At 51.1% G+C, this 13,117-nt stretch overlaps 2 protein-coding genes across 2 annotated transcripts; both read right to left on the bottom strand.

Moving 5' to 3' along the window:
* Positions 1-981: 981 nt before the first annotated feature.
* LOC100899307 (small G protein signaling modulator 3) lies at positions 982-6,138 on the bottom strand. The gene is given in 15 exon segments (XM_029112946.1): positions 982-1,444; positions 1,543-1,751; positions 1,869-2,082; positions 2,170-2,303; positions 2,419-2,646; positions 2,848-3,000; positions 3,154-3,408; positions 3,553-3,584; positions 3,587-3,718; positions 3,926-4,073; positions 4,411-4,490; positions 4,702-4,899; positions 5,094-5,364; positions 5,599-5,765; positions 6,075-6,138. Coding segments are annotated over 15 exon segments (2,421 nt in total). The 3' UTR covers positions 982-1,308.
* Positions 6,139-7,402: 1,264 nt separating this feature from the next.
* Positions 7,403-9,013, bottom strand: LOC108864975 (uncharacterized). Its single transcript, XM_018641539.1, has one exon. The coding sequence runs from the start codon at positions 9,011-9,013 to the stop codon at positions 7,403-7,405; it is 1,611 nt and encodes a 536-aa protein (XP_018497055.1).
* Between the last annotated feature and the right edge of the window lie 4,104 nt (positions 9,014-13,117).

The following is a 13,117-nucleotide window of genomic DNA, read 5'->3' as shown; positions in this document are numbered from 1 at the left end:
TGTTCCAGCAGTCTCTCCCGCTGTCTCTCCGTTGGTTTCCGAGTTACTCGCCTGACCCATCGGAGACTGCGATATAACTAAGCACTCCATGTGCATGAACATGCCGTGATTTCGTGTTCTCGCTTTGGAATGTGCTGCGTGGAGTCACCAAGCGAATGCTTACGATTAGGTGACCAACGATGCTGCTTCCCGTCATAAAGGCTCACTCTGATCCCGTCTCTCCGGGAATCTCGCCGTGGATCCCCGACAATTTTGCTGCGTGGCCCCCATTGGCCGCCGCTAGAATTTAGACTACCTCTTCAAGCTTATGTTAGGTCCGGGAGACGGGGTGCGACGACACAAAGGAAAACAGAGTGACGAGCGGTCTACTCGATGACTCGATAGTCGATAGCAAGTGATTTCGTCGTCATCAGATTTATTGAAAACCGTTGGATTTCGAGCGTTCGAGTTCGAAAACAGCAACTTTATCGCCGAACTCGATATCTCTAGTTTGGAAAGGCCAAATCTCGTGCGATAGACGTTATTCCGAATGTCTCCGCAGGCGCTACGACGCCCGAGAGGAACAGACCCTCAAATCCATAAGTTCTAAAATCGACGTCCCGAAATTAACCCAATTTCAAGAACCCATCATAACTTCACGAAAATTTCATCGAATCGGTACTTTTTCCATCATTAAAATCGATGCTTCCCCCATGAGGAATACGAATATGCAAACAGATCGAGAGCGCTCCAAACCGCTGACAAAGGAGAAAGCAGCGTCAAAGAGCCTCAATTTCCAAGAAAACGCACTAAACCGCCCTAATCTCCGCTTCCTTTCGACCCAGCGCAATGAAATTTCTCCAGCATGTTGACCATCGGGGGAGCTATCGCAGGCCCGAATTTCATCGAATTCTGACAAACAGGAAGAAAGTTCCAAGAATATTTCGCTATGGAGCAGTCTGGTGCTGTTTAATGGAAAATATTTCAACAGACATCACAAGAACAATCGTCAACAAATCGGTGGACATAAATGAGTCAGAGACGAGAGCACTGGCTCTCCAGCGTCAGGAGTCCGCAGAGTAGATCTCTCTGCGCTGACGAAGTGTATAGCTTATCAACAAAGATTTACAGTTTCTCACAGGACACGGAATTCTCTGCGAATTCCTGAGGTGAGAGGGTTGCAACATCTCAAATAGTGGGAACGTAACTTTCCGAATTTTCGTCGACAGAGTTTTCGACTAAAACAAAGTTGGTTCACTACTTGTTGAACATGTATTGAACAGCAATCCGCAGGATTGATAGATGAATCAGCTCGATCATGAGATCGTCTCAGAGGTCCCATGAGAAGAGATGATGTTCTACTAGCATATCACGAACGCCCTCTCTGAGAGGTTCTTGAGACGGAGCAACTTTCGACGGAAGTTCCCAATCGGGACTCAGATTGAAAGAAAATTGATTGAGGAGCCTGAAATAAGACATGGGACTTCGATCAGTCTAGGCTCACGCTTTTTGTAGCAGTAAGCAGCATTTGCAATTATCAATGGCTCACTCATTCGACATTACCTTAGCTCGCACTTGATTTGCACCCAGCCAGGAGAATTCACAAAAGACCACGGATGGTACCATTTTTGCACGACGTCGATCCTGGAGCAGAGCACCTCGAACCACAAGTGGAGCAATTGCTCATTAAGACCGATGCAGACAAGCGTACGCAGCTTGACGTCCATCGCCGCGTTGACCGCATCGTGTGTCACGTTCACTGCTTGCACGGACTGGGAAGAAAAATTCGTCGTCTACCATGAGAGGTCCCTTGCCCGTTTTTCCACAGGAAATTCTCCTACCACCGTGATTATTCAGGGAAGTAGTTAGAATACGTAGACGATTCCTACCCGAAAGAGAACTTCTTCAGGACTGAGGACCTTTCCATCTTCATCTAGGCGGAATGTCTTACACAGCACGAGTCGAGAGTAAACGGAATTCAGATCCTTCTCGACTTGTCGACTCGCAACCTCTTCGATGAATTGCCAGGGGTGCATGGACAGCTGGCCAAACGATGGTCTCCGGAGTCCGTACTCTAGGACAGCCTTCATGGCCGGACACAAGCTACACACGAGAACGAATCAATTATATCCGGATGTCCCTGGATGGTTTGAGTGTGTGTGTCAGAATTTTTTCAATTTGAGCACTCACACTCCTCGAGCCAGGTCGGTCACCGCTTCCGTGACGGTGTCATCGCCCGCGAGCGAGTAGGGCTTCGAGCGCTCGTCGAGCAGCTTCACGAACTTGGCTGGAAACCAACCTCGACATCCATTCAGCTCACCCGTCTGGAACGCATTTTAAGTTCGCTAAGGGCTACCTTGGACAGCCTCTCGGTATGACAATGAGCGCATTCGCGGAAAATCGGAGATTGAGGCGCATCTCACTGCTTCTTGAACTCACCCAACAGTGCTCGTCGCGTTGACTCACAACAACAATTATATCGTTCTTCTTGAAACCGAGCTCATCGTTATCGGTTCTCTCGAAATCAAGGAGAGCTTTAGCGCGCTTCGGTTTGGCGGATGTGCTCAGGGCAAAGTTTTGATGGTCTTTCGAATGAGATTCCATCGAGTAATCGGCAGTTAAATTGATTTGTATTTTCGGATCCAACGAGGTGAAGTGTCGAGCAATCTGCAACGATGTGAAACATCTCACCTATGAGGATCTGGCTAACGAATGCCGTATCCGTTCCCTCTGGAACGAGCTCGGTCGATCGAATATGCCGAGTAGGATCGGCAAGTCGTGCACATGAGATCACGACGGAGCTCCATAAAAAGCCGGCCTGGAGGGCTGCTTTAGTCAGTAGCCGGTGAACGTCCAGGGATGACTTACTTGGAGGATGGCTTCTCTAAGGTCGACGAGAATTTCCGTCTGTTTTATGTTTTTCGTTCGAACGCTCTCTTCCTTCTGATCGTCAGCCATGTCGCCTCCAAGGATGACCTGAATGACGGTCTTGTTGCGTTTGACTCGGCGTCTTGTAAGATGCTGGGGAATCGGAAGGGTAAACGAGCTCTCGTGAGATTGTTCTGAGTCGGGTGGAATCAATCACAGGATTGTACGGATCCGGTGGGGTTCTTGTTAGATTTTATTACCGAAACAACCTTTCAGGCGTCGCCAAATATTCCTCAGGAAACAAACCTGTTTCGGTAAATTGTGGACACTTTCTGGATTGAGCAGAGTTCCCTGATCTGCCATGAGATACGCGAGGTGTCTTCTGCGGAGATGGTCGATGTTTTCCTGGTAAAGCTCGAATTTCTGACTCTCGCGAATGAGTTGTTCGAGTTTCGCTGGCTCGATTTCACCGGGAAGCGCCGAGAGCGCGTTGAAAATCTGCGCCGAATTCTCTAGTTTCACGAATTCGGACTGTTTACTTCGTAGTAGCGAGAGCGACACCTTGAACGTTCAAGTTTCTCGTTATGATCCTGGCAATTAGCAAGGGAGGCGACTGCAGGTTCCCGTTATGAATTCCCAAAGAATGAGCAGGTCCTGAGGGAATGGGGCTTTTTTGAGCATGATAATCCCGATCAGCTTGTTTACCTGGAAGAGGACGAGAGACCCGTGGAAAAAAATAGATCCCATATTCGCAGGAGGCATCTGGTGTTGAGGACGGAGGCAAAAGCCGTAAGGAACCATTGCAGGGTGATCAGACTCAGTTCAATGTCGTGGTCCAGTAGCAACAGGTGCAGCTGTGTGAGATGTGTTCCTGTGGAATCAAATGTCAACTCGCAAAAAAGACGGGATTCGCCCTCCGCCATCTTGATTCCGACTGTAACTTCTCTGTATATAGGCGAGCAAGAATCGCGTTCTCGGCGAACTCCCCAGCATCGGAAAGAATGAAGTCGACTCTGCCTTGTCGATCTATTTCCAGTCAATCCAGTCCAGGAGGCGAGCAAATACTCCGATGGCTCACCTATCAACGTTCGTAGCACTCTTTGATCGGCCTGTACACCAAGCAGCGTTGTGGCGAAGTACGACGGCGGCAACAGGTCTTCGATGATGGTGGAAAGGATCCAGAAAGCTTCTTCTTCTTCGAGGAATAGCAACAGGGTTCCAGCTACCTGGAATTTTTTTCATCGGGTTCGTATTTCCAGAACGGAGGGGTCCATCGACTCCGAGCCCCCTCACTCTGTGAGTTCCGCTGAGCTGTTACTGTACAGCTGTATTCGAGAACATCGACGACAGAACTTGCAAAACTCGGTACGCTCTCGGCGTTGAGTGTTGACAAAGCTGTTCCGAGGCGAAAGGAGGACTATCCGACGGCCAAACACAAGGCCTCGCTCGTGGTAATGTCTGTGTGAGCGTGTGAGCGTGTGAACTCAGACAGCTAGCTGAGTTGTTCTACAAACGGAGAGCAGAAAAGCTCGTCCCAAACGCTGACGGAGCACCTATACTCACCATGCCCATCCCCTGGCAGTATCCGATGTCTGGATACAACCACGCGATTCCGCGTAGGACGCGTCGGAGACGTGGAATGCCTTCGTGGGAAGAAAGAAGTCTTTTTGTGAGCTTATATGGAGACTTGGAACTATATGACTTGGACGTTTTGAATGGGCAGTCTTCGGGATTCACATTCACACAGCCCGCAGGTGCCGATACCGCGATCCTCCAACGAATGGGATCGACTCCTCTATCGAGTCTCACTCGGTCTCGACATCGAACTATCCGAGACAAGATGTTTGGGCTTACCTGTTGCATCTTTCCGGGCGAAGCAGACGTTGTTCGGTAGAGTCCGAAGCAGGTCCTTCTCGATCTGCTTCGAAGTCATCTGATGATCGCCAGCAGAAGCTTTCACTATGTCGTGATAATTCAGGTCGGATGCATCCATTTTCCGGTACGCTCCCGAGAGACGCATCCATAACTGTGGCCTTAATGAGTGCGGAATTCCTGAGAGAGACAGAAAATATTCTCAGGGGCGTTCCTTACTTCCTCGACCCGGAAAAACGATACAAGGCAGGTTTTACTCGCTCCTCGAACATACATACGTAGGAACGCGAACAGAAGTATCGGATTTTCGCTACAGTCACTTCGATTATCCCTTCCATTCCGCTGAACTATTCGGTCTCTTGCGATGTAAATACCTTTCTCGGCGATCATCGAGTTGAGTTTATCCGTTTTGTCGAGATATCTATCCACCTGATCCCATGTCAGTTCAGCCGCGGTATTATCTGAATGCGCGAACTCTAGGTATGCGATCCAGTCGTCTCTATGGTGAGGATATTCCAAGGGGGTGTTCTGGGAGGTCGCGTTCTGCTTCCCTGGCGACGAATGCCTAATCGAGTTTTCCTCCTCATCGAGCCGAAAACCGAACTCGTCGTATCGGCAATCGTGGTGACATCCAGCGTCTTCGGGCTAGGGAGAATAGAAAAGCTGAAGGACATCAGAGCACCTTGCTCTAGGTCGGTCGCCAGCTGATTTCACGGAAGGGCCGGACCGACGATTCACAAGAATAAGTCACGAGTCACAACCGAGATGAGTTTATGTGGACTCCGTGGAAGAAAGCTTCATTTATCGAACCAGAGCAGAAAACATAATCAAACTTGTCGAAGGCGGCTGTGGGAGATCCGAACGAGGATAAAGACTTACCTGAGCGAGCGTCGCCAGTAGGTCCTGAGGCCACATCGACGGAATCAGAGCTGAAAATGGCCCACCCGGTGTTGGAGCGTAGCTACCCCCTCTACCGGACGGATTGGCTCTGACCGTGACGGCCTCAGAGACTTCACTTTCATCTTCATCTTCAGAAAGCGTGTCCGCTGAAAGTACGATCACTTTACCCATATTCCTCAATGGACATTGATTTTTTCGCGGTCACTTCAAGAAATTCCATTCCATGGAACGGATGGAGAGCTCGGCGACTACGTTCTCTTTTACTGACGGCCTACTACGACTACGACGGCTATCTTGCTGTTCGCCTTGCTCCATGGGACCGCCTCGACTAGGCGTGCAGCTCCACAGCCGTCAGCTGTTCAGGAAAGGATGATCGGAGCTTGTAAGCGAGAGTATCGGTTCTCTGGGTCGCTCTGACAGCAGAAATGAGCGCTGGGTGTGTCGGAATGACTCACCGACAGCTCCTTTCGAATATCCATCGGGCAGACCTACTCCTAGAATCGTTCTGGCCAATTCCATGCTAAACTCGATCGGTACAACCACCCCTTGGAACGAGAAGCAGAAGCTAACACGAACACGCCATCGTTCCGATGTAAACACACATATGGACGAAACGCTCGGAGCACCGAGGGGCGAAAGGGCTTCGACCTTTCGGCCTGCTTCCGAAGCGGAGGCGGGAAGCTGCGGCAGGCTTTCGCTCCGGTTCGATCGGAAGTTTCTGTAAATGTCATCCGAGGAGGACTTTTCCCGCAGTATTCTGGAGTCGGCGAAGGTCACGGGTTCTACTTCCCCGTTCTCTGATGCCCGCACGAAAACACACGCTCAAGGTTTCGAAGGGTGACTATCCCCGCTATCTCGTCCCACAGAGCTCTGTTCATGAATGAATACGCGAACAACAACAACGCAAGCCTGCCTCGCTTGCTTACGCGTTGCTTACGTCAGTCCTGGTCGGAGAATACCTCGCGAGCTGTTTTCGCGCTGAGCTTCCGAAGAGATGCTCTTCATTGTTCCCTACGGTAGAGTTTTCAAGCCAACTCACCCGGTACCTGAGCGGAGATGTCGGAACTGAGTCATGCTTGTCTTCTACGTAGGAACACAAACCTACCTGATACGAGAAAGAGTCGACCTGCACCACGAGCTCTGAAGATTATCTCCGACGAGCACGAGGTTGTTCCCAGAACCTAGGGATACGCGATGTTTGAGATGCTTACCTCAGGTTAACTCCTAATTCTACAATGATATTAGGGGCATCGTCTCAGAGGAGACCATGGATCCATACGTTGGGAGGAGCCTCGGGAGGGGAATCGTGCCGGGTTCAACTCCGGTGAGACTCGTGGGCGTTGAAGACGTGCCCTAAGCCCCTGGCGAAGTAAGTCTTTCGGGTGAGTCTCGATAAGACGGAAAACATTCGAAGTCACACTACCTCGAATCTGGAGGGAGGGCCGCCGACGATTTCCATGCAGACTGAACAAGAAACATTCTGGCTGGAGCGGGTGTGAAATAAGCGATATCACGATCCCACGTGACGAGTCACGGAATATACAGGAATGTCAAGCCACGGCAGATCCCACCGATTGAGCGCGAAATGAGCGCGATCTACCCCTAAGTTATCCCGGAAGGATTGCTCCTAGATCCTCGCAAGTATTTATGTATTTACAGAGACAGAAACATTCTATATACACATTGCATCGGCGACTTGCCCGTGAGAGAGCTTGATATTTGACGAGCTCAGAGAGGGCATTCAGAGGCAAGGATTCCGAGATTCCTAGAGCCCTGTTCTCAGTCAGAGCCACAGTCTTCGAGCCTTTTTGAGAACTTTGTCTACGACGTTGTAGTCGATCCAAGATATTCTCTCCAGCAGTTTCCCCTCGATCGGAATGCTCGTCGAAAAAGTCACATCTGTGAACTCGTGCCCGTTCCACTGCACGAACTCGTTCTGCCAGCGATGATCGAAACTCGACATCACCAAGTAGAGGTATTCCTTTGTTGATACGACATCGAGAATGGTGCGGTTCTCAACCTTGAGCTTGGCTTCTTCCCAAACCCGCCAGGTGCAGGTGTTCTCGTCGAAACGATAGAAATCCTTGCAGAAGTTCCGACCGATTATCCTCGGAATCGCTATCAGCTTTCCCTCGAAATGGTGGTATATGTACGAGTTGTTGATGAACGGTAACACTGGTACGGACCTTGAGGTCAGTAAAGCTCCGCTTATGGGACAGAGGTTGAACGAGAAAACGGAGTTAGCGATAGTCCCGTCGTTCAGGGTTTTGAAGTTGCCCACTACGAAGAGCCGCGTTCGTCCTTGAAGCGAGTCCTCGAAAATGTAGTCCAGGTAAGTCACAGTCAGGGGCCAAATGTCTCCAAGGCTCTGGAAAGACTGCGACAGCTGATTCCATACGTATATATCTTCTGACGTCGATCCCGGCTTCGTGAAGAGAGCCATTATCGTATTCTCCGAAAAACAGAGCCGCTGAGAGGATGTCGAAATGGTTTCTTCCGCGAACGGTTTCAGGGAACGGTCGCCAGGAGAACGAGATCCGTGATATGGCTCTTGCATTTCGAAGAGTCTCAACTCGTCCTGATTATGTGTCAGGAATTGACCGTTCTCGTCCAATACGGCAAATCCCCTCAGAGACGGGGCCTGCTCGTTGAATTCGGGACAGATCACCCGTGTCCATCCGAAACCGTCGAATCGGTAGAGACGGTTGGAGAAAATCCGATAGACATTCGTACCGGTAGGCAACCTGTCAGATTTGTCTCGTATCGTTGTGGCTTTCACCATTGTAGCCTGATCGGTGTCGGCCAGAAGGGGATTCGAAATCTCTTCTAAGGCTAAGGTTTCGAAACCTAGACCTCTCTCCTCGACGCTCTCGAGAAGCTCAGTCAGATCGTCTATGGTATCCTCATCCTCGATGAAATACTTGAGCACGTTGAAACCAGCGAAAGACGCATCGATTCCCGCGCTGGCGATGTTTTGCGCGTTGAAAACGTTCCTGATATCTGCACAAGTGAAGTTCACTATCGGGCCTTTCAGAGAATCGATCAAAAGGAAGTCGGCTGCACTGAGAAGCTCCAGAGCGAACTCGTTGTCCACCTCGAGTTTCCCCGAATAGATGAATTCCAATATAGCAGACGTCACAGAGTGGCTGAAGGGTAGATCGACCCTCGCTTCGGTCGATTCCACGAAATTGGATGAAAACATGGCGTCGAAATATGAGCTTGCGGCAGCCAGAACCGCTTTATGAGCTAGGAACAGATGATCTTCGCGGTCGAAAATTCTGACATCGCACGTGGGATGGTGGTCCTTGCGATTCTTGTTGAGATTCTGAAGAAGTTTCCTGTGGTAACTCGGATCCGCTACACTCACTCTTGTCGAACGCTTCGCGTCCGGCATCTTCGGTCGGCCCGAATGCACTGTCTCGTGGATGAGAACTCCTCAACTAAGGCAGCGAGCGCCTCTTCAAGCAGATGAGAGGGTTCGAGCTGCGCAGGACATCCCTTAGTGCGTTGTCACTAGCGTCGTCAACACCGCGGCGCGTAGCTTGAGTGAAGTCGCGCCAACTACAGTCGCTACTGCGAGGCTTCACTCCGCTGCTCTCGATTGAAGATCGTACACCTTCGCGTGTGACGCATCCTGATGATACGTCGGCGTCGTAGGGAACCCTCTGATCGGTCCAACGCGGGATGTGAACCCGGCTCCGCGGCCCGGGGAAGCGGAACAAGAGATCCCACTTCTGTCGCATCCCCGCGAATCCTCCGATTTTCGAGGAATGAAATGTTAGGGGCCACAAAAATGGCCACATCCTGGAGCTCATTAGAAAGCTGAGCGAGAGAAGATGGGGTGTCCGCGCAAGATCGGATGGAGAGTCATACTGTGCGAGAATCGTATTGCGTCATCTGTCGTCTTCGTGCCTTCGAAGCGAGTTTTCCCTCGACTCTTCCGGTGATTTGGTGATTGATTGATTTCCGTCCACTGAATTCGCCCCGAATCCATCGACATGTGTGCGGGATTATTCTCTTGAAGGATACTTCTCTATGTCTGTTTCCCGAATTCCGATAGAATTTCGCTGTAATGCATTTCCGGGAACCTTACGAGGGCGATTGATGACTCCGTTGCCATCTGCAAGCACGCAGATGTCCGTCACTTTCGGCGAGCGTATGCGTCGTTCATCGACGGAATTCACGATCGGAATCACATCCAAAGGTCGCGAAGGAAAGAGCAGCAGCGTAATTTTGTGATTCATTAATTTATTTCGATAACCTATCCCCGCACAGAACAGGACCCAGTTATTTCCGAATTGAAGGAATGCCGGCATTCGCTCCCCGAGCGCGATAAATGACTCGTTCGCTGACGCCGGGAAACCCGTTGAACAGCCAAGAGATACAGAAACGTAAAGAGAGCTGCTGTTTGACCGAGACAGCGACAGCTCGACAGGCTGAAGCGCTTCCCGCCGCTCTCGTCGTCGAAAGACTGTAGAAATCACTGACCGACTGAGTCAGGAAAGCGGTCAACCAGCACGGCACAGGTCGGTGGGGCTGTAGGCAAAGATAACCACGACGCTGCGGAGATCCATCGACTCCCGGCCTCAGGAGGAAGAATACTCAATCGTTGTTGTTCTTCTCTGCGTAACACCTAGATTCCTTCTCTCCTGTTGAAAAGCAGTCTCTGAGCGGAAAATCATTTTCGTTCGAAAATTCATGGCGGACTCACAGCTGCCACTCGATCAAAAACATTTGTTGACCCTTGCGAAAGCTGGCGTTTCGACTTTCATCATACTCTATAGTGCCACCAAAGTTCCCACGTGAGCTCTTCCACGGTGTTCTGAGGATCGGAGCAATCAATACGGAGCCGGAAATGCGGCAGACTGTATGTCGCGAATTATTGCAGAGAGCCGGCACTATCAGAACGTCTGCTGCTCGAGAGCGCTCCCAGACCGAGCCTGTCCTGCCCTCGTTTCAAGGAGTTGGCCCACATTTCCTGCAGGGACGATGGTAACACGGTCAACTTCGACTACGACGCTGTCGAGGAAGTTGCCTCGGGCAAGAAGCTCCAAGTAGACCAGGCTATCACATTCGAGTAAAGCTCGAGCAAAACGACCCAGTCAGGCATACTAGCATTGTTTCCATCGAATGAAAATTGGGTTACGGTGCCAGATGGAGTCAATGGGTGAACCTGGAGCCCTCTCATGCGTGGAGGCAAGATATGCTCAAGAGCTATGTCAATATCCACGGCGGCGTTGCAATTGGTTCGTTGAACCGAGGGCTTTCGTTTTGTATTGATGCTGAAAGTGGGGCAAAGTGGACCACGAGTGTTCCGGCGGGCAAGCAGGCGGACGGCGAGTGAAAATGAACACTTCTTGTGACGTCAGGGTGCGTTGACTCCATTGCAACAACCGCTAACCAAACAGCGCGAGCCGACTGATTCGCGCTTAATGCTAGCGGACGAGTGGTTCCCGATCCAGTTCTACCGGGAGATTCGGTCACAGGCGCATTCCTCTGGGTGGAGGGTCCGGATTGCTGAGTTCGCGTGGGACTCGCGAATTTCCTCCCCGTGGTATCGTTGCGGAGGGGTCTCTAACTCCTCGGATCATCCGGTGAACGTTTGTTGGGTGTGTAGTTGTTTTCGCAGGGTGAAATGAGGTGTCTGCGTCGTGAACCCGTGTATCGGGCTGTTGGTGAAAGTGAGTTAGTCGGACTTCTAGAGAAACCGCGGACTGACAGTAGTGATAACAAATTACGGAGGATCGTGGAGACTATGCTCGGATTGCTGGAAATTCATCCCGATGAGGAGGATGATGAGTGTTCCACAGAGTTCTCTGATCCAAGGAGCGACACCATCGACACGACAATAAAAGGTAACACGCAATGGATGCCGCCTTGGTAGTCTCATTGTCCATTGAAATCCGCCGGAGTCCCCGAAAGCGGTGGGAACATTCCGGACTGAGCATGTATATATAACTCCCTCCAGAATGGAACTCCCAACGCAAGCTTGAAGTCTACTTTCGGTCCATCGATGAAGTACCTGCCAAGAGTTGCCCTGTGGGTGACGGTCAGTCGGAGTGGCAGCGCCCTTGACTCGTACAGTGAAACCCCAGTCAACCAACGCCTCGCTTACCAATATTCCGGATAAGGAGAACTTTCGCTTTGGAAAAATCGCCTTGGAAAATGAATGTATTCCGTCTTCTCTCCTGGAACGATTTCCTTTCGGGAGCAGGGATGCGAGCCTCCGGCCCCGTTTTTCGATGCCCAGGACGAAACTGAAGGACTCTACACTCGAAAGACAGCAGCGGTACCGTACCATCGAGTCGAAAAATCATGATTCCGGGGAACGAACTCACCGCGTAGCGAAGGGCTCTGTGAAACGGATCGAGTTCCTTAAGCAAGGTTTCACCATATCAGAAATACGTTCGTTCATTCCACGGATTTCACTCTGACGGAGGCCGCTTCACCCACGAGAGTACGCAGCGCCGATAAAGCGTTATGCGGCACGTCGAAAATATTTTGTTTCGAAGGGCGGTTCGATTCCCTGGCTACCTTCGCGGCCTAGATCTACCTGCGGCGAGAGGTACCCCATCGGTAGTAGCCGGGAATCCCAGCTTTGATTCCCTAGGAATTCGGCTCCGGTCCAGCGCGAGAGACATCGTCAGATATAGTGACGGGCCGTCTCTGTACTGGGAGTGGCTTAGATTCATTCCGGGGGCGGATAATTGAATGAGCGTTTCGAACCAGAACGATCGACTCGGCTCCGAATGTGGGATGATCGGTGAATGCTGAGATTGTAAAGTGTTCAAGGTGCCCCGAGCATTCTCCAGTTTGCGAAGTTTGGACCTGAGCAGCTCTGTGGTGCCACAAGGCTACGTCCTGACGGTTGAGATTGTTTCTCTCTCGATGCGTCTCGTATGGAGGATCCTTGAATCAAAACCGAGCCTTTTGGATACGGTTGTGGAGTTCCCTGTGGGAGAACAAGGGCTGCCTCGTCTCGTGATCAAGATCCTTTGACGCCCTTTCGATGCTGAGAAGATTGCTCATTCGCGGACTGGGCGAGTCGTCATCAATTTCCATCGACCGAATAGACATACCTCTCTCTCTGAACACGCGCCCATGAAACCGGACTCCCACCCGTCGGACCTACTGACCCGGCCCGTTCGAGAGCGCTCGGTGGATCTGTCAGACAGCGTTGGGAGTCACCCGTCTCACGCGGCATGGAATGCGGAACAGAGCCGACTGACTGGTCGACATCGAATTCTAGACGCACTCGAATCTCGGGAGACGGGATACGATCTATCGGGAGCCTATCGACTCCTACACATCGATGACTTCGGACTCGGGTGGTGGGGGAACTCATCGAGCTCCGCGACACTGTTCCCAAAGTCGAGAAGAAAGCGACTGCGTCTCTACCGACAGTCTGACAGGGATGATATTCTGTCTGGCTTGATGCCTGTTCTCTTCCGAATGTTCTTCCATTCATTGACCTCCAGTTCACACATAACACGGTGTC

This window comes from Galendromus occidentalis, unplaced genomic scaffold (genome assembly GCF_000255335.2).
Source record: "Galendromus occidentalis unplaced genomic scaffold, Mocc_1.1 scf7180000075780, whole genome shotgun sequence".
Lineage (NCBI taxonomy): Eukaryota > Metazoa > Arthropoda > Arachnida > Mesostigmata > Phytoseiidae > Galendromus > Galendromus occidentalis.
Note: the sequence above shows the minus strand (reverse complement) of the source record. Positions and strands in the feature narration are given on the sequence as shown.